Raw genomic sequence first — 22,633 nt, 5'->3', positions numbered from 1 at the left:
AGTTCATAGTTTTTGATATTATATTGGTTGAGTCACTTCCATTGTTGGCAAATACTGTGTTAAATATAGATCATAGAAACTAAAAACTCACCATGCAATGATGTTCTGCATGCTAATGTTCTGTATTAACTATATGGCTTTTACTAAATAAAGGAGTTGATTTTTTAAATAAACGTAAGACAATTGTGGGCATGAAGCCTTGTAGCTTTTGACCTATATATGATTGTATCAAAATGCTTATTGTGCTATCTGCTGATGGACTTGATACTAGTGCATTATACAACTGTACAGTGGGTAGGAAGGGGTCTTCTAGCCTTTCTTTTTTTGTTGTTTTCCCGATGTTTATAATTCAAAGTATTCACCAATGAACTGATTTTTATTTAATGACTGAAGAGTGAAATTTCCTCCAGTTCAGGAGAACACGGATCTTGACATCTATATGTCTTCTATTTTAAATCATTACCACTTCATTGGTGGGTAAATTTCATCAGTAATTTAAGAGGGATTTTACGGTCTTATTGAGAAAAGAATACTTACTGATGTCGGAGGGACTTCACGCTTCAATGCTTTCCTGAGTATATTGAAAGAGACTTCAGCATATGCTCAAATGTTTTCGTGAACTGGGAATTTAAAAGGTTTTATAAAATTAAAAGGCAATATCATTGTAGACATTATTAAGAATTCAGACTAGTGTTGTTATTATGTAGAGATTTTATTCAGCAATATCACATATCACCATAAAATTTGCTTCTTCAAATGGCCCCCTCACAGTCATTACAGTAATTACACAGAAATATAGACACTGTTACTCCAGAATCACTGGCTCTTTTATTTTTACTATTTCATGCAGCTACTGATGTGTGCACAACTGGTTTTTTTGCCTGTCTCACTTAATTCATGAATAGCCTAACTTTATATAGGGCTATGTGTGGTAGAAGTAAATTAATTCTTGATCCCACTGGTAGTAAGGTTATACATTGCATAAGAAAATTTATTGACAATGTTTCTGTTTGTGTAGTTCTTTCCACATGAACTCATTCTGCATTAAATATATATATGATTTTTAAAATAGCATTAGGAATTTAGTATATTGCCATAATGTTGATGAGGAGATGTTAAGACTTTAAACATGGTTTCTTCCTGTTACAGATGACTTCATTAGACACTGCACACCAACACATCAATAGCTAGTATTACTCACTAGATGCAATAAAAAATTAAAGCTCAATCAAGTAGTAATAGCAATACTAAATAACTTTTTATTATTTAATCCACTCAACATCTGTATCAACACATTATGTTTCTACTATTCATTTTTAACTAGTAAAATTAACTTGATAAAGTTATGTGAATTCCTATGCCTGAAATCTAGAGCTTTGTGGAAGATTTCAAAAATATTAAAAATCTAGGGCTTTAGGGATAAAAAAGCACATGCATCTTGAATAGTCAGTATAGCCTCTGGAAATAAAACACATCATAACCTTTCAGTGATAAAGAGAATAAGCAAATCTTTTTAATGGTGCCTGGTCATGCCTCTTCTGCAATCTGGGATATGCAGTGCTTTAGAAATTGTCAGGTCAAATGCATAGGCATACAGAATTCTTCTGAAGGGAGATTTTCCATGGCTTATGGTGAGCATATATAATATGGTTAGACTTTGAAAATGTTAGGTCTACTACTGAGTTAAATTTTTGTCCTACAAATATTCCATGGATTTATCACTGTAAGTTTATCTGACCTTATCCAAACTCTTCCTTTATGATAAAAATCATCTTAGGAAGTTGCTGCATTTTTTTTTTTAATTTTTGAAATAATGTTTTCATATTTATTCAAAATTAGTATTCCTTAAAAAAAAATGTTTCTTTTTCACTTTTTAGAAGTTGAGAACATTTACGTATTTTCATATACTAGGGAAAATCACAGAATATACTGAGTTGGAAGGGACCCACAAGTATCATTGAGTCCAACTCCTGGCCCTATGCAGGACACCCAAAGAATTACACCATGTACCTGAGAGCATTGTCCAGATGCTTCTTGAACTCTATCAGGCTTGATGCTGTGACCATTTCCCTGGGGAGCCTGTTCCAGTGCCCAACCACCCTCTGGGTGGAAAACCTTTTCCTTATACCTAAACCTCCCCTGGCTGTTTCATGCCATTCCTCGAGTCCTGTCACTAGTCATGAGAATGAAGAGATCAGTGCCTGCCCCTCCTCTTTCCCTCACAAGGAAGTTTTAGACTGCAATGAGGACTCCCCTCAGTCTGATCTTCTCCAGGCTGAACAGACCAAGTGACCTCAGCCGCTCCTCATATGGCTTCTCCTTCAAGACCCTTCACTGTCCTTTTGGCCCCTCCTTCGGACACTCTCTAACACCTTAATATCTTTCTTATATTGTGGTGCCCAAAATTGCACACAATATTCCAGGTGAGGCTGCACCATTGCAGAGCTCAGTGGGAAATCATCTCCCTCAACCAGCTGGTGATGCTTTGCCTGATGGCTCTCAGGACATGGTTTTCTACACACCTTACCCCTGTGTGGGGGAAAACAAAAAGAAACTCCCAATTTTTTTCTCATTTGTGGACTAACATATCAGTAATTTAAGGAATTTAATATAACTGTATCAAAATATGGAAGTACACCTGCAAAATAAGAATTCTGAAAGTTTTCTAAATTACTGCAAATTCCTAAGAGAGCTTCATTATTTGCAGAAACTAGTAAGTAGTCCCTAGCTTTTTAGTCTTGAGTCATTTTTATAATGCTAACAATACATGATGGTGCTGGGGAAAAAATCTGAAAATAGTTCCTCTGATCAACCTAGCTCTAAGGTTTCCTTATAAATCAGAAATTCTGCTATGACTCTGAAAGAATGTATAAAGGATTTAAATAGTATATATCTCTCTTATGATTGAAAGTAACCTTGAAATATTTCTAGAATTATCACTTCCATAAATAACTAACACTTTTGTTGTCAATGATAGTGCTTGATTGACAAGGTATTGGCAATCTATATAAAATAAATGTGAGGGAGCTTTCTTCCAAGTAAGAGAGCAGGATGGCTGTTCACATATCTATCCATTTCTTTATCTAAAAATTACATCATGATTGACAACTGGTTTCTTCAATGAGTTCATGAAATGACTTCAGTGGTAAAAGCTCATTACCACTTAGTTCATGGAATATACTACCAATTCTTCAGGTTCACATGGATATACTTGTGCAGATAAAATCATTCTTTGTGAATGTACATGAAACAAGGAACACATTTCCTTTCGGACTGTCCTCATAATTTTCATAATTGTCCTCATAATTGTCCTCTGTAAATTTTTGAGCAAAACTGATGTTTGGTAATGAGAAAGAGAGAAGAAATAATTAGTATGCCAGTGTCTCTGACTGTTGGTAGAATTCCACTTATATTTATAAAGCTCCAGAAATCCTAACTGTATTGTCTCTTCCAGACAAACTGACTCCCTGTGTTTCAAGTGAGTTTTTTTCATAAACATAACTTCTCATAAAAATTAGTCACAATACTTTGGACAGTTACCTTTTTTTTTTAATAATTTATCAGTTTTCCACTCATGAACATAAACTGTTCTGGTTTACCACTAAAAAAATTCCTCTGTAAGAGCAGGTTTCCCATTTTACCTGATTCTCTTTCTACACAGAAGAATGGCAGTGTGACATGCTGTACATGATGAATGAGGACACAAATAAATGAATCCTGTAAGGCATATTTGATTTTAAATAGTTCTACAATTGTTCATTTCTTATGTAAAGAAAGGACAAAGAATATAAAATAACAATAAAGCTTTCAACTGAAAGCTAGAAAAAGTAAAGTGAAGTAAATAAAATTTCCATTTTCTTCAACTAACCTTATGCTTTGATAACGACTAGAAAGTAAGTGAAATGAGATCAATAATTCATCTACTCTTTGTTGTAATCATTACCTAGTAGTTTTCTCTTTTAATATTTTATCCCTCTTTAGTCTTTATTCTGCATGTCAAAATCTTTCTGGATTATGTGCTTCATACACTCCCAGATACACTTCACAGTATTGCTGATTTCAAGTGAAATGTGTTCCAGCTTACAGTTTTCATCCTATGAGATAAAGAGGTTTGAGAGAGAAAGGTTAGAGTAAAAGGTCACAGTAAATTACTTATGGCATCTTACAGGCTTTACAGAGCAATACATTATCAAGTGAAATCATGTAGACTCATGGCTTGTTTTACTCCTGGAAGAAGAAAGATTCAGGGCGGTTGCTGTCTCAGCCTCTTTCACAGATGATATCCACTTATTCTTAGATATCTTAAAAGGTGACTTTACAAACTAAAGTTGGTAATGCTGTAAGTTCTCCACTTATTTTTTCTCTGTTCCTGAGTAAAAGGAAATATTTTTTTAAAAGGCAGAGGGTAGCTGTATTTTCCTGCGCTTTGTTTATCCACATCTGTCATTTCAATAGAGAATAAATACCTGTAAGTTCCTGCTTTTGCCTTGACTATTCTGAGCTGTGTGACTGATGCATAAAAGAAGAGAAGGGTGTTCTGTGGAGGCTAAGGATACAGTATGGTTTCTCCAACAGAATTCAGGACTTCATAGTCTTGATCTACTGTTCTGCATATTGTAAATCATCTTTCTATGAAATAAGTGCTACTTGCGAGTGTTAAGATATAAAATGTATCAGAATTGGGAAGTGCTCATCAAAAAGGCTCATGTTTCAGACTAAATGATTCTATGATTCTGTGTTACAGATTTTGTTTTGGGCATGATGTATAAGTCAATTAAATTTGTTGTGATATATATGTGTGTTTTTTTGCACACATACATATGAATACATACTACACTGCAAAATGTGCCTTGACAACCACTGTGTTATTTTAAACAATAAAGAGTCTAAAATTTCAGATACTGAATCAAATATTCTGTCATCGTATTGTTACTCCTCTGTGGCAACCAGCATGGAGTAGGAAGTATTGTATTTCAAGGCCAAGTCAACATTTTTTTTTTAAGAATTGCTTTAAGTTAACAACATAATGCAGTGATTCTAGGTGAAACCATTCCTATGTATAGTTATATGCATGCATGTAAATAAATCTGTAGGGTAGGTTGTTGATAGGCATAATTAAAGAATAGCAATCCTTCATAAATTATTTACAAGGCTTTCGCACAAGCAGCAGCTTGACAGAAGGGTTACCTGTGTGTTATCCAGCTACACAGCAGAAAGGGAGTAGATATGTGCTAGTTTAAAATATTTGTCTAATATCTGACTGTGTAGCAGCCCTCTGAACATGACTGCAATGATCTAGCTATCCACACAGAGAGGTATGATGCAATCTTCTGTCATTGTAAGCCCAAATTAAATCAACCTTTGAAGAGTTTTGAAGTTATAGAGCCAGAACAGGAAATGATTGTTCTCTGAAACAAAACTGTGTAACTTGATGATTCTTGGCTCTCATGTTATAAGCTGATTCAAATGTTCCTCCTCCACTGTTAAGTGGAGGATTTTGCTTAGTTGCTTTTGTGCCTCCTTTGTGCCACTCTGGGGATGTGCCTGGAGTTCCCTTGCTCTGCTGTATGTTTGGGGTGTCTATCAACTGTACCACACAGAAGCTAAAGGCATGAACAAGAGCCAAAGGAGTAACTGTGGGAAAGTACAGGAAAGCTAAAAGTATTCACAGCTGGATAGGTGATTTGCGCATTCCTATGTCCAACATGCAAGCTGCCCTTTTGCAAAACCCAAACTTGTGCTTATCTGAGATTCAAGGCTTAAAATAGATACTTTTCCTCTGTGTCTGTGAGGAAGATTAGGTCTCATCCATGCTGGAGCTCTTCAGCTAAATTTAACTCTGGCTGTTAGAAAGACTTACTCATAATAGTAAGTAAGACTTACAGTAACAGCTGTGGAAACTACTGCTGTTCTTTTGGTTGAGGATTTATAAAGCAACTTTGCAGGGAGAAAGTATTTTTTTTAATGCATACATGCTAGGCTGGATGATCTGAAAGAAGGAGGTACACAGCTGAATAGTGCCAGAGAGCAAGTTGTATAATGGCACAGGTCAAAGTGCTAGTATAGGAGGCCAATGCCCTCTTTGCCCTATTAAGTACCTGTGTGGCTAGAAAAACAGCAGAGAAATATTTAGTAAACTTTATGTCTTACTTTCTTTACTAAGAAGTTAAATTCTGATATGTGAAAGCTGTGTGGCAGTGCTTACATTTGCTGATGCATTTTGGTCATACATTTATTTCAAGGTATCTGTCTGTATTTCTCTTCCAGGTTCAGGTCCTTCGCAATGCAGGGGAAGAAGTGACCCTAACTGTGTCCTTTCTGAAAAGAGCACCTGCCTTTCTCAAACTGCCACTGAATGAAGATTGTGCATGTAAGCCTTTATTACTTGGCCAAAAAGAGCTCAGTTCAATGCTCATGAATGCTTGCAGCTTCTGAAACTACTGTGCATTGAGGGTGATTGACACCATCCTTTGCAATCAGCATTACTGCCTGAATATAAGGTGCTTCTATATCTAGGGCTTTTGTTAACATTCACTTCAAGCAAAAAATTGCTATCTTTGATTGAAAAACAGATAACCAGGCATTTGCATGGTGTGAATCAGCAAAGTTGACGGTAAAACAGTAGAGTTATTTTAGTTTACAGTAGCTCACATCCTGATGCGGAGTATTTAAAATCAGGTTTTCAGGAAGCATCAGATAGTATTTTAATCTCAAAGACTTTTTTCTTGCAAATGTGAACATGTGATGTGTGTGTATATTTAGAGGGCTTAACTTTGCCATTTAAAATTCAGAGGCTTTGGTGGAGGTGTCTGTCTACCTAAGAATAAATTACTCTGGGATGATAAGTATTTTGTTTAAGTCCGACCGAGTTTTAGTCAACTAGCCCCATGAGAGACATATGGAGACAGCTGTGTTCCTGTAATTATATTAAATTGTAAGTGTAGATGCATAATTATAGACAGTTGCAGCATATTAAGCATATTTATATGTCAACCCGTGTCTTTTGTCACCATTGCTTTCCTTCTGCTTCTTTCTCCCAAGAGGGTAAAAAGAATTGCTTAATTTTTAAGCAACAAAACACTAATTTTTTTTATTTCAATACTTTTAACCTTTGATTTTAAGTTAGTAGGAATTTAATAAACTAAATTATGAAATAGCATTTTATACAAAGTATTGTCTTTTTCTTTTTCCTATGTGTTACATTTTAGTGAGACAAGAAACATATCAAAACTCCACTGAGAGTAACAAAGTTACTCAAGTTTCTTCAAGTAAAAGTGAAGAGAGAAAATACACACTTCCCTTTTATTGTCAAATTTGCAAAAACCTTTGTTTTTTTTTTCCTTGCTAAACAGTCTATTCACTTTTTTTAAGCAAAGCACACCAGGAGGCTTTCTTGTACCTCCATTCAGCTTTCAAAGGAATTTAACTCAAGCCAGAAGGAGAAAGTAAATGAATGTTATATGATAAAAGTTATTTGGAGAGGGAGAAGAGGTGGAGGATAGGATGGGGAGAATGCATACATGCCTACACAAATTCGAATTACAGCATCATAGATTAATGAAGATTTTTTTGTGATTTCATATTTCTGTTAGGTGCCCCCAGTGACCAAAGCAGTGGCACATCCTCTCCGCTATGTGACAGTGGTTTGCATCTCAACTACCACCCCAACAACACGGTAAGTGCTTATATCTCCTTGATGGAATTACATGGAAAAATAATTATACTGTAACAGCTAAGTGGAAGTACTAATAAAGGACAGCAACATGGGAGGAGCTCTAATTAACACGGAGATAGACAGTTCCATTGAGGAAAAAAAGAGCTGCCAGATATTATGGCTGGGAATTAAACTAAGACAAATTATTACAGGCTGAGATTGTGCCTTGATAGATGTGATTACTATTTTTACTGGGGCAGTAGGGATTTTGCAAAAGTTTTTTCTTCTAGATGGTTTTCTCCACATATGAATTAAAATTCTTAAAATTACAATATATCTATTTATAAAAAAGGAGGAAAACTTTTTCAGAATATTTTTCCATTACTTATATTGCATACATTATCTAAAGCTTTTGGCAAAAGATGATTTAGGTGTATGTTTTTACCTACCTTTAAGGTGAGAGTGTTTTACTTCTAGTAATATACACTTAAAATCTTACTGAAGAGTGACAGAGTTATGGAGCAAAGTCTGTCTAGGATAAAATGCTACAGATGCCCAATTAGATTTTTACTAAAAGATGCTTATGAAGTGCAACAAGGGACTTTTAACAATTTTCTTAGTCAAGAAATTAAAAATTTCCATTATTCTCTATAGTTCTTAAGGGGTTTTTGCTGAATATTTGGCTTCGTAGTAGATAAAAATATAAAAAGCACAGTATAAATAGACCAGTATACATCATAATTATTAAAAAAACTGTAAGCTTTGTTGAGTAGACTTTGTAATTTTTGTTTTCTGGCTTGTTTTATTGTACTTCCATATTTTACCATTAAGGGTTTTAAATAGCAGCCCAGACATTTAAACATTAATTCCACAGGTTTAAACCTGACTGTAATCTGGGAAGCCCCTAGGAATTATACAAGTTTTAGGAGCTGGAATCTATAGAAGTAAGATAACACCAATAAAATTGATGTCAAATAACAGTAAAAATAAATGTAACTATGCAGCAACAACAAAAGCAGACTTGTCTCAACAATCTATATAGGTATGTATATATGTAAAAAGGCTATGACAGCAGATCCTAAGCTGATTTATTCTACTAGCCACTTCAATTCTAACTTTGCTTTTCTCATAAAAAACATAATTTCATTTGTGAATTCTGTTTCTACAGGTGTCAAAACTGATCTAGATTAGCTGCAGTTTCTATTTGAACTGATAATAATTTACTGAAACCAAGTCTTTCTCTTTCAGTTTAAATAATACAATCAGATATCATGAATCCATAATCTATAATTCACCCCAAAATTAAATTTTTGTACTGAAGACCAGGATGTGGTTCTTATCTCAGATGTCGTCTTGTCATGGGAACAGAATGCTTCGTAAAACCAAAGGAGAACTAAATTCTGTACAACTCCTATGCCATAGTTCCTCCTTTTCCAGAAAATATTCTATAAAAGGCATTATAACCGTTGAATATACGCATAATGTGATGGGTGAGCAACAGGCTCATGTGTTATAGTGAATGGGGTAACATCAGGCTGGTGACCTGTCATTAATGAGGTTCTGCAGGGCTCCACCTTAGGCCCAGTGCTCTTCAACATCTTCATAAATGACTTGGATGCAGGATTGGAAGGGATACTAACCAAGTTTACAGTTGATACAAAACTGGGAGGAGCTGTTGACTCCCTTGAAGGCAGAGAGGCCCTGCAGAGAGACTTGGACAAATTAAAAGACTGGGCAATCACCAATCATATGAAGTTTAAAGAGGGCAAGACCTGGATTCTGCACCTAGAGGAAGGAAACCCTGAATGTATAGACAGACTGGGGAACGAGAGGCTGGAGAGCAGTGCCATGGAAAGGGACCTGGGTGTCCTGGTCAATGGCAAGTTGAATATGTCAGCAATGCCCTGGCAGCCAGGAGGGCCAACTGTGTCCTGGGGGTCATCAGGCAAAACGTTGCCAGCTGGTTGAGGGAGGTGATTGTCCCACTCAGCTCTGCACTGGTGAAGCTTCACCTTGAATATGGGTGCAATTTTGAGGCATCTCAGTATAACAAAGATCTAAAGCTATTAGAGAGTGCCACGGCCCGAGGGTAAGGGAATAGGGACGCAGCACTGCACAGAGGGTTCTCACACAGGTAGAAGGTGAGGGTGCAATGGCAACTTTATTGAGGGAGACACTGACTTAAATAGGGTTTGGGTAAGGGGAGGTTCCACAACTGGGGCAGAGCAAGGGATTGACAGGTCAGGGTGAAACAGGATTGGGAGATGAGGGAAAGGTAGGTGTAACTTCTGGGTATCCAGGGGAAGGGACCAATGGTAGCTCTCTCTGCACTGCGGCAAACTCCAGCCAATCAGTGACAGAGGAGCGGGAAAGCAGGGGAGAACAAGGGAATAAACAACTTTTGGAGGGAAAACTGTGAGGGCAAGTCTGAACAAGCCCTAAACAATATAAACCATAGGGAGTAATATGGGGATAATTGTGAGGGTACATAAAACTGGGTTCAGAACTGGGGAATAACACGAATGTCCATAAGCAAATAGTCCTTTCAGGCTCCATATAATTTACGCCAGGCTTTGTATCTCTCCCAGTCCGATTTCTTTTCCTCCACAAGAGAGCATCCAAAGGAAAGCTGCAAAGATGGTGAAGAGCCTTGAGGGGAAGATGTATGAGGAGCGGCTGAGGTCACTTAGTCGGTTCAGCCTGGAGAAGAGGAGGCTGAGGGGAGACCTTATTGCAATCTACAACTTCCTCGTGAGGGGTAGAAAAGGGCAGGCACTGATCTTTTAATTTTCTGGTGACTAGTGACAGGACCCAAGGGAATGGCCTGAAGTTTTGTCAGATTTAGGTTAGATATTAGAAAAAGGTTCTTCACCCAGACATTGTTTGGTCACTGGAACAGGCTCCCCAGAGAAGTGGTCACAGCACCAAGCCTGACAGAGTTGAAGAAATGTTTGGACAATGTTCTTAAGCATGTGGTGGGTTTTTTGAGGCTGTCCTGTACAGGGCCAAGAGCTGGACTTTGATGATCCTAGTGGGTCCCTTCCAACTCAGAAATTCTGTGATTCTGTGACTTACAACCATACCTGTTTCCTTATTAGTTGTGTAGGCTAAAGATAGGGTTCACATTTCTGCTGCAGTCATATCTAGGCCTACAATTTGTATCTGAACTTTTACTGCATTTCAGCTTTTTCCCCAAGCTTAATCACAGGTGAAGAAAGGTTCCCTAAAGCAGACAGAAAACATTAAAAATTCAAGATATTGTTCAAAACAGCATCCTAGCGTAGTCTTCCTAGCCAATCATTTATTTATTTTTATTGGGTCTATGTTTTAAATAAGTGAACTGCTTATAAAAAGTCTTCTGTTCAGCTAACATGATATTCATAGTGATATTTGGTTTCATATACATAAAACATATATGAAAATATATGTAAAAGTAAAGTTCAAATTCGCAAAGCTTTATAATTCCATAGATCTTACACAAAAGTCACACACTAGAAAAATAGGTGTACTTAATTTTTGTAATATTTATTTTATAGACACCAGTAATAAAATATATGAAGTCTGAGATTAAAAAAATTGTAAATTATGCAGGATTGGCAGGTACAATTTTACTGATATGCTGTCACTTGTTACCTAGGAGAAGAGACTGACCTTCACCTTGGTACAACCTTCTTTAAGGTAGTTGTAGAGAGCAATAAGGTCCCCCCAGAACCTCCTTCTCTCCAGGTTAAACAACCACAGCTCCTTCAGCCAATCTTCATCAGACTTGTGCTCCAGACCCTTCACCGTTGCCCTTCTCTGAACATGCTCCAGCACCTCAATGTCTTTTTTGTAATGAGAGACCAAAAACTGAACACAGTATTCGAGATGTGGCCTCACCATTGCTGAGTACAGGGGAATGATCACTGCTGTAGTCCTGCTGGACACGCTATTCCTGATCCAAGCCAGGATGGTATTGACTTTCTTAGCCACCTGGGCACACTGCTGGCTCATGTTCAGACGGCTGTCGACCAACACCCCCAGGTCCTTTTCTGCTGGGCAGCTTTCCAGCCACTCTTCCCCCAGCCTGCAGCACTACCTGGGGTGGTTGTGACCCAACTGCAGTACCTGGCACTTCACCTTGTTGAACCTCATGCCATTGGCCTCGGTCCAGATCCCTTTTCAGAACATTCCTGCTCTCCAGAAGATCGACAATCCTGCCCAATTGTCTGCAAACTGACTGAGAGTGCACTCAATCCCCTCTTCCAGATCACTGATAAAAATATTAAACAGAACTAGCCCAAATGCTGAGCACAAGGGAACACCACTCATGACTGGCCACCAACTGGATTTATCATCACTACTCTCTGGGCCCAACTATCCATCCACTTTTTTACCCAGAGAACTCTGCACCCATCCAAGCCATGAGCAACCAATTTCTTCAGCAGAATGCTGTGGAAGACAGTGCCAAAAGCTTTACTGAAATCCAGTTTGACGGCCATCCACTTGGCAGGTCACTTGGTCGTAAAAGGAGATCAGGTCGATCAAGCAGGACGTGCCTTTTATAAACCCCTGATATCTGGACCTGATCATCTGATTGTCTTGCATCTGTCATGTGATGGCTCACGAGATGATCTGCTCCATGATCTTTCCTGGAACCAAGGTCAGACTGACAGGCCTGTAGTTCCCCAGATTCGCCTCCTGGCCCTTCTTGTAGATCAGCATCACATTTGCCAACCCCCAGTCAACTGGGACCTCTCTGGTTAGCTAGGACTGTTGGTAAATGATGGAAAGTGACTCAATGAACACCTGCACCAGCTCCACTCTGATCCTCATCCCTGTCTCCCACCTCAGGGATTTGGTAGCAGGTAAATGACTGGTCTTACTATTAAAGACTGTGGTAAAGAAGGAATCAAATATCTCAGCCTTTTACTCATCCTTTGTCACTGTGAGAAGATACTTTGAAGAATCATACTTGCCCAAAACAATAACATCAATAGTGTTATTTTATGAAGCATTTTATAAAGAAAGCGGCTTTGTATTTTTAAAAATAGGTGTTGATAATTTCACTTTTTACAGGCATTTCTCATGCAAATCCCTATTCTGTACAAATACTTGTGAAATTAGACTGTGGGTATTTAAACACTCATTCTTTGTAGATATGTTCATAGACTTGATAAAGTTCAGTTTTTATATAAGCAATGTCTTGTGTAAGTAGATAAAATTAAAATATTAATTGCAAGCATGTAGTTCTGACAATTTTGACAATTTTCATCTCATGTTAAATCCCATTTACAATTACCAGGTTTTGAGGTGATGTCATATGTGTACAGGGCCATGGGGAACAACTGAATTATGGTTGTATGGTGAATAATTGAGAGATCCCCTTTATTTAGGGTGCAGATATAAAACTACTATCTAATGATGGGTTACTTGGTAAATAACCAGTCATTTCAAAAAAAAGATAAAGTCTGTTTTCCTCAGGTTTTTAGAATACTTTTCCTCACACTTCCTGTAAGCATGTTGTTGTTGAGGTTTATATAGATTTCTTTTTATTTAGGAGAAAAAGTTCTGCCACCAAATGATTTGGAAAAAGTGGAACAATGCCAAATGAAATATAATGTCTTTGAAGTCTATCTCTTTTTTTCCAAATCTGCTGAGTATTTATAATGAAGTCCAAAACTGAGAAGGACTTTTTAATGTTTTTCAGGATACATTATCATGTTCCTCATGGCCAGCATCCCCAGGACTTAGGTGGGAAAAAAGGTGGTGTGATCTTCGATTAATTCCACTTCTACATTCACGATTTTCCCAGTACCTTCCGGGATCAGATTTGTGCAGGTAAGTGAGTTCAGAAGGTTGGAACTTGACTTCTTGGTTGACAGATACATGCATCAGGGAGTTGTCTTGTTAGAGAAATGCCATTATTAGTTCCACTGCAGCTGCTAGAGACATGAAACATAGGAACTCTCGTAAAGGTCTGTCAAGGTCCACCTTGGCTAATCTTCTGCTCTGACGTCAGCCGGGACCAGGTATATGGGGAGATGTGTGATCTTCCTACTTGCACCTAATGGTCAGCACCTTTCAGAGTTTGATTGCACATAGGTCATCATATTTAATAACTGCTAATAACTGCTAATGTCCTCAAAAACTTCTTTCTAATCTGCTTTTCTTTGTGTCTTTGATTTTTGCAATGCATTGTCATTGAGCTCTACAATGTAATTATGTTTCTAAAATCTACTTCCTTCTGTTTGTGTTACATTTCTCATCTGATGACTATATTGGGTGAAATAACCTTGTTTGGGGGCAATGAGGGCTGGCTGCCCCATAGGGAATATGAGCCAAGTGAGAGTGTGGCAGTGAGGCTGGATGTGGCATTGTCCATGCAGACAAGGACCCCAACCCACTGCCCCTACTGGAGGAACAAAGAAGGCTTAGGGATGGTCTTCAGAGGAGTCCATCATGGTCAGGTGGGGCTCAGGTCAGGCTGGGAAATCAGCCTACAGATCAGGTCCAAATCAGTGGGATATATGTCCAGGCACAGGAATAGCTGCAGCCATACTCAGACGAGGACCACAAGCAAGAGCCTGAGAAGATAAGCAGCTCCCAAGTGTAGGAGTAGAGAGGCTTCCCACGCAAGCTCTTCCAGAGCAGCTTGATCCCACATCCCACAATTTCACCATGGCACAGCTGGCCACACCAGTCTGCTGTGAGGGGCAAGAGGGTGGACTGTGGGCCTTGACCCTTGTATTGAGGGAAATACGAAATATCTTGATTTATGTTTTTATAACTTCATCTGACTGTCTTCTGTTTTCCAACCTAAAGGATCGCAGCTGTTATCTCCTTTTGGGAAACTCTTCTGTAGCTCTAACTATCTCTGTTATTCTCTGTTTCTTTCATCATTCTAATATATCACCTAAATGGCAAGGTGATCAGGACTGCAAGGAGGATACCCCCTGATTTATATTAAGGCATAATGATGTTCTATATTTTTTTTGTCAGTTCTTATCTAACACTTTGTAATAACCTATTACTTTGTAACTGTCACTGAGCACTAAGGTGATGGTATTTAGATAAATGTTTGTAGTAGCTCTTGTAGTCTCTCCTTCATTTTTATAGTTACAGTAGGGGTTCTTTTTGTTTCCATATAGCTAAGGTTATTTTTTCCTGTATGTTGTACTTTGCATGTGTTAACATCTAATTTCATTGCCATTTTCTCTTACAATCACTGGGAAAGCTGTCCAAAGCTCATAGTTAGGTTTAAATTAATAGCATCATTGTGGTGGGTTGCCCGTGGCTGGATACCAGGTGTCAACCAAGCTTCTCTATCACTACCCTCCTCAGCAGAATGAAGGGAGGAGAAGATAAGATGGAAAAAAAACCTAATGAGTCAAGATAAAGGCTGTTTAATAAAGCAAAGACCACATGTGAAAGCAAAGAAAGCAAAATATTTATTCTCTGCTTCCCATTAGCAGGCGATGTTCAGCCAGTTCCTGGGAAGTAGGGCTTTGGTACTCGTAGTGGTTACTCTGGAAGACAAGTGTCGTAATTAAAGAATGCCCTTACTCCTCTTCCTTTCTCATAGCTTTCACTGCTGAGCAGATGTCATATGTTATGGAATATCCCTTTGGTCAGTTTGGGTCAGCTGTCCTGGCTATTTTCCCTACCACAATCTTGTATCCCCAGCCTACTGATGAGGAGGGAATGTTGGAGAGACAGTGCTGATACCATGAGAACACTGCTCAGCAGTAGCCAACACAGTGGTGTGTAATCAATACCTTTCTAGCTGCCAATACAAAGCACAGCACTATGAGGGCCGCTGTGAGGAAGATTAAATTCATATCCACCAGATGCAATACAGTCCTATAGACCTACAATTTTTCATTGTTTAATTTAGTATTATCCTGTTAAATTAGGAGAAATTAGGAAGGAAGACAACCAATATTCTGGAGTGATTACTGTTTTACAAGTATAATGCAATGAAATAGAAATGAAAGTAGCTACAAAATCCAATAAGGCAAGTGTATAAATAAGATCATATTTGTTAAAAGTTTTAAATACTTAGATGTTTTATGAATTCATTTGTCATCTATATTTATAAGAATGAGGTTCTCATACTGACATATTCTGTGAGCTCCAGTGCTAAGTCATTAACTGGAGGACAACTGTAAAGGTACAGAACATGTGTCTCTGTAACTTCTTTTTCTAATCAATCAGAAATAACAACTCTTAAGATTAGCACAAAGGATTTATCATTTGTGGCTCTGAGGTCTTACTAATTGAAATAAACTGTCTTTCCTGTATAGTCTTCATGTCTGCCATCTTAGATATGTGAGTCTGGGAAGAATAGTGTGTTATGCTTTATCCTGATGGCACATCAGACATTAGCAGTTTCAATTTTCCTCTTCCTCCATTCAAACATGTGTGAAATTAAAAAATTAAGGCAGAAAAGTTACGTTAATTTTTCTGCAAAGGCTGTTTTGTGAAGAACCTTCCCAGTATCTTTTCTCTGTTGTTATGCTCACCCTTCCAGTGTTTCTATGGGTCCTACAGTCAACTGTCACCATCTACCCACAGGATTGGATTTGTGAGCCCTCCTAGAAACTGTGGGAAGAGAAGCCTTCAACATGTGTTTGGGGTTTGTGTGGGGTTAATTTCATTGTTTCTTATCACAGCCTGCTTCCTTCTCATGGATACTCAATAAACACTTGAAAGTTGCACAAAAGCCTCTCACCACCTGAATTCCAAGGGCTTTGTTTCTTAGAATTACACTGCTTAGGTCTGCCAGCCATTTTTCCTGTTCACAGAGCTGAAATTAAAGCAGGTTAGGCAGTATATGTTTCATCAGTAGATCATTGTGAAGCTAAAAACAGCCTGCAACTTTTGACTGGTAAAAGCAGAATCATATTTACTTGTCTGCATGATCCTTGTTCTATTGAGGAACAATGGCTGGCCCAGGGAGTCAAGGTGTAAACCAAAAGCTACCATGGCTTATTGGCTGAACTGAAATGGAACAGAATATAGTCATCACAGAGAAAGCAGGGTTTTTATTACATTCTGTGAAAGCCTTCAGCTCGGTGTTTAACAATGAAGCATAAAGGGCCCAAAATCATAATAGTCAAATCTGAGATCTATTCTGCTGTATACTTCAAATAAGATATTGAATTTAATAGAATTACTCACGTGGAAAATTAGCACATATTCAGCTGTTCATAGATCAAGGGTTTTAAAATTCAGTCTTCTGCATCAATAAAACACAAGCTTAAAGTGCACATAATAGAACTTGTACATTGCAGAGAAAGTTTCTTAGGTAGTAATGATATTCCTGAAATTTAAATTTCTAGAAAATAAATTTAAAAGTGTATTAATACAAAACATTATACCTGAACTCATACTCAAGCCTTGAATAACTACTCTGATAATTTTCTCCTTCTGTTTTTCTATGCTGTCTAACATTAGGAAGTAAGAGTACTTAAATAAAAATGCAGGATACATATGAGAGAGGAAGTACATTTTTCTTAAAGCATAGAGCCAACATTGTATTTTGCTAGCAAGACAAAAAGACTGATTAAAATTACTGTAAACATTTTTAAATGTGACTACCTCTCAGAATTGGTTATAAGAGAAAAGTAATACTTTTTAAAAGATGCTGCTATAAACAGTGACATTAAAGTAAGGATATTGACAATAATATAAGGAAGCAACATGAACTGGAAGCTAATTCATTACATATTTCATAGTTAGTATTTACAAAGCTGTTTTCACTATGTAAAGCTTTTTATATTTCAGAGTTTGAAAAGGCTGGCATGAAAATGTATCATTATCACATATAATATTGAACCTCATAATCGTATTCTAGCTTTTCCAGTGGGATGCTTGAGACACATGAATTCTAGAGGGTATTCATACAGAATTCTAAAAGACATTCAGGTTAAAAATTGAAAAGCTTATTCATTTCAAATATAACTTTTGAGTTCCAGAAGGCACAGTACCTGAAATGTGTAAAAATTTGGGAAAGTTGAAAGTTGATCTCCACTTGTTTGTGTGTGTGTGCATATTATAAAGTGATTAATCTACTGTTTGTTCCATTTAGTACAAAACATATTTAATACAGTATATTTTCAGGTTTGCACACATGGTATTATGGACTTGGGCTGGTAGAGTCATTCAAAATGTACTATTGCAATAATTTAAGGCTAAGGATATCTACTCCCAAGACCCATTCAGAAGTAATTTATGAGGTAACCATGTATCTTACTGTCTGTGCTTATTGATACTTGTGTAAGAATATTATGGAGGACTGGTTTTATATCTGCACAGATCAAATTCCAACAGTAGGAACAGACTGATGCCTTGAATGCATCAGATTCAGTGTCTGTAGTGTAAAAGAAATTTGTGCATCAGGACTGAATCTGGAACATACTGGGTTTTCTGTGCTTGTGTTCGTGTCATACATTAATAGATTCCTTGGATTTCTGCTTTGATTTACAATACACTGAGAAGAAACAAGGTGAGTCCTGAAACTAACTCTACTTTTCATGAATTAGATGATCAACAATTTTGTGCATCATGCTATGCTCTTCATGTAAGGACTTAGAAATTTATTCTGGAAAAAATTAATATATATATTTCTAGCTAATTAAAATAAAGGATAGACTAAGTAAATGATAGCAACATTACTTGAAGGTTCTTTAAATAAATCTTCCTCAAAACTTTACCAGTGTATTTGGGAATTTAAACAAAAATCACTACTTGTGTGAAAAGGCAACTAAACTGATAAGTTAGCTGATTCCTGCATGATTGTGTTAGGATTTATCAGCCTTATACCCCTGTAAAAGCTGGTTCTCATGATGGGACTCTCAAATCAAAGGCATGCTCTAGTTCATTTTTATTGCTTCTTCTGACTGAAGAAAAAGCCTGTACTTCACACAGATGCAGCAAAGACCATTATGGTAAAGACAGATATTAGCCTCACATTCTATACTACTAGAATAAAATTTCAAGAGGTAAAAAACTCCAAACAAACAACTTTGATATGTCTTCAGATGTCAGAAACTTTAATCAGTGACACTCAGTTTTACCTTGAAGATAACACATACTTTACTTGAGCCATTCTTAAAGAATCTGAATGATGTATTTAATCTTAAACCATGAATTGATCATCAACACTTGGGTTTGTTACGGAATGTCAGCGGTGGAACTTGGTGTTCTCTGTATGTTTAGTAATCTTTTTGTGGGATATGGATTAATATTGAGGGTTTTTTCATTCTGAAGCCAGACACCTGTGAGCATTCCAAGGGCTTTTAGCCAAGAAGGCTATTTACTGAAGAAATAGGGTCTGCTACTGCTTTAGCATCCAAAAAATTTCTCTTGTTCTGTAATTGCTCAGTGCCTGGCAGTGGAAAGTCAGCGTATAAAGCATGACAGGTATTGTATAAGTGCCCAGATTGGTGCTGGGTTAGAGGCACCCAGGTGTACACTGCTTTTGTCATTAGATGTTTCTTGACATTCCAGTGTATTTTGGTAATGATCCTTTATTCAGAAATGCAACTGGAAAAATCATTAATGCTACCTGATCAATTTTGAGTTCTCCAACTTCTCAATCAGTAGTTTAGAAGAGGATCAAAATTCTATAAACAAGAGCAGCCAACAAGGAATGTCCAGACAGGAATCTTACTGTCTTTAAAGTATGTATTAGAAAAATGAAAAAAAAGATGTTGAGACAAATGTACTGGCATCCACTGATTTTCACAAATGGTGGTCTACAGTTTCCAATGCACACTTTCCTTCTTTGTGATCTGTTGTATTAAAGTATTAAGTCTTTGGTATGCATCAGATTTTTCACTTGTTTAGCTTCTGAATTCATACAGTCTATTGGTCAAAGTTCTGTAGAGCTACTCTCTGGAATTTTTTTATAGCCTTGTGGAAGCTTAATATAGTCTGAATTGACCTTTTAGCATGATCTTTTTAATATGTCAGGTATTTATAAAACAGGAAAACCAGCATTATATCAGTGTTCAGTGGCTGACCTTCATTGTAGTTGAAAGAAAAGCATTTCTACAAGTATTGTTAAGATGATATGCTAGAACAGATGAAATTTTCTTCTGACCTGATCTGTTATGATATGTCTATAGGCAAAATGCATTCCAAGTAATTGCTGTGGATGGGGTTTGCAGTGGAATAATTCAGTGTCTCTCCGCTGAAGACTGTATTGACTGGCTACAAGCAATAGCAAGTAACATTTCCAACCTCACAAAGCACAATGTAAGTATGGATCCAAGTAAGCCACAAGGTTTCCAATCATATTTGATTATTACTGTCATAAAAGCCTAATGGGTTCACACACAGAATTATCTGCATATAAACAACGCTTGAGGCTGTCTGAGAGAAGTCAACTCAAGTTTGTCATCAAATCAGACTTTGTGAGAAATCATTGAATGGGAAAATATTCTTCCCTACGGTCACATAGTTCACTTCATCACTATCAGAGTTATTCACTTCTTAGCAGTACCAATTAGGATTAGAAACAAAGACCAGACACACCGGAGGAGGCCAGGTGTGATAGGTGAACACATATAAAGGAAAAAAATTCTGCACTTTTTTCATAGTTTGAGAAATCAAATCTATATAAAGACTGGTATAACAGATCTGAATTAGATTTTAGCTGTGTTTAGGTATCATTTAACATGAGGAGAATGGAAAGGCGCTTCTGTGATATAGATACAGATATTCATTATCAGCAATGATTAAATGCATTTAAGCTTCATGCATCGTGCTTTATGATCTGACCTTGTGGGATAGATATCTCTTTTTATTGAAGCAAGAATAAGTGTTATGCAAAAGTTTTGCCAAACTACTATTAAGACTGGTTGAAAGATTGTCTGGACCTTCCTGGGAGGTATTTTACATTTGATGGTGAACATGTAGTTTTCCCTGTAGAAGTCTGTATGATACTTTTAGAGGTTTTCCTTAAAAAATACAGAACACATGGTTGACTCCATTATTTTGAATTGAGTTATAACAAGGAAGCCCTTGAGGATTTAATTTATATTCTCTCAGATTTTCTTGAATCTGCTTTAGCTTCCCAAATCTGTCTCTGAATTTGCTTTTGTTTCAAATACAGGGAACATATTGAAGGAAGTTGTATTTCTTGGAGATTTATAATCAAGATGCAAAACTATGTTCCATCTGGCAGCAATATGTAAAAGTCATTGTATTATGAAAACGTGACAGACATGAATTCATCCACCATCTGCAGGCTTCCATGCAGAACCAGCGAACTTTGTGGCTATTTATTCATCCTTAAAATGCTGTTGCTATATAGAGCCTTTCTTGTCTTGTTAGGTATCCTGAAAATCGAGGTGGCTGGGTTTTTTTTCTCTTGCTATCTTTGGTTCAGTCTAGTCTGTTAATAGTTCTTGCTGCCTAAATCAGTATATTTCTTTGCTTATAACAATAGACAGAGGCACCTAAATTTTATTGATAACACTTTGATAAGACTATAATTATGGTTGCTTTCAACATTTATGTTTGCAAACTTGAATTTTGGTATTGCAATGTTATTACGTGGTTTGTTTTCTGAGTACCACTTATAATTCTACACTAGTTTCCATAAAATACAGAAGGAATTTATCTAACTTTTTATAAGAGGGAAATAGTAAATTATGCAACTATTATACCAATCTTTGTACTTACTTTGTCACGAAGATATCCTGTAAAATAACTGTGAGTGCTAGAGCTTATGATAATTATCCATGAATCTACTTTTAAAACTGTCCTACTTATTCATAGCCCTTATGAATTTATAGAAACCAATGAGACTCTCTTGCCTGTAATATAATTTCTTTTAAATTGTCAGTTGCCAGAAAAAAATTAGTTATTTGACAGCGTATGTGATACGTGAATATAAGAAACGTTATAAACACAGAGGAGAAAAAATTAAACTGTTGCTCAGAATGATGATTAGATGAGATTAGAGGTCCCTATATTTTCTTTCTTTACAAATGGTTATTGACATACACATTATGTTGATGTTAGCATTTTTTCCTCTGAGAGAGGCATTTACTCAGATTCTTCCTTATTGTGGCATCCGGTGCCAAAGAAACAAAGAAGGTAAAGGAATTTATTTGAATTTTTGGACAAGTTGACTGAGTTTTAGTATCAATTACCTTCTTATTTCTATCCAGGGATTACAGAAAATAATTTGTTTCATTTAAATACCGTGTAGCTCATAGAAGTGTTAACTAGCATTCTCTTTCTCACATCTACTTTTTGAAAAAGAAGGAAGCAGAAAGAGAGCAGGAAAAAGTCTATAAAAACTTTATTGTTTCTGAAAGCATTTCCTTTACTAGTGTGTCAAGTTTGGGCTCTGTAGATTTTGGTGGGATTTCACTTGCTTACTTTACATGTCTTAAAGCAGAACATCAAGAGTGATTCTTATGATTTGTTTTTGACATCTATTTTATAATGAAATTAATTCCCTCAGGACAAGACTGTCTTTCCTTTGACTGGTAAGGGACTCTAGGGTGGTGAGTTCATACTTGATACCTAGGGAGATATGTATATTGTCACTGTTTTCTTTGAGGGGCCAAAGCAAGTTTCTCTGCATAAATCTGATAAAGAAATGCCTGGGTATTTTTGACCAAAAAAATAAAAAAGCATACTAGTCTTAATCAGAAAATCTGAATTATTTTACTTTTTAACACACAAGATGGCTGAAAAAAATTATCTGATGGTTCCAACCCTGAAAGTGTGTGTGTGAATTACATGCCCTATGCTCCCATACGTCTCTTACGGCTGTGAAATGTGGGTCCCTAGCTCCCCAATACCATGTTTGAGCCTATAGTCCAATTAAATTTTTGTAAGAACAGTGTCAAAAACTCTTCTCTTACGATCTAATATGTCCACACCTGACACCAAGGTGATGCAACTCAGTTGCAGTATTGTCAGCATAGCCAGTATCTACCAGAGAGCAAGAAGATAACAAAAATACTGAAGTAG

General features: G+C 36.9%; 1 protein-coding gene across 5 annotated transcripts in view; it reads left to right on the top strand.

Moving 5' to 3' along the window:
* SNTG1 (syntrophin gamma 1) overlaps positions 1 to 22,633 on the top strand; it is a 343,517-nt gene that overhangs the window by 220,557 nt on the left and 100,327 nt on the right. For all 5 annotated transcript variants that reach the window (XM_027674095.1, XM_027674125.1, XM_027674115.1 and 2 more), the window contains 4 exons: positions 6,268 to 6,370; positions 7,593 to 7,675; positions 13,344 to 13,474; positions 19,768 to 19,897. In XM_027674095.1, the coding sequence (XP_027529896.1) occupies positions 6,268 to 6,370; positions 7,593 to 7,675; positions 13,344 to 13,474; positions 19,768 to 19,897 (447 nt within the window). The remainder of the gene's footprint in view (positions 1 to 6,267; positions 6,371 to 7,592; positions 7,676 to 13,343; positions 13,475 to 19,767; positions 19,898 to 22,633) is intronic.

This window comes from Neopelma chrysocephalum, unplaced genomic scaffold (assembly GCF_003984885.1).
Source record: "Neopelma chrysocephalum unplaced genomic scaffold, ASM398488v2 Primary Assembly neopelma1_22, whole genome shotgun sequence".
Lineage (NCBI taxonomy): Eukaryota > Metazoa > Chordata > Aves > Passeriformes > Pipridae > Neopelma > Neopelma chrysocephalum.
Note: the sequence above shows the minus strand (reverse complement) of the source record. Positions and strands in the feature narration are given on the sequence as shown.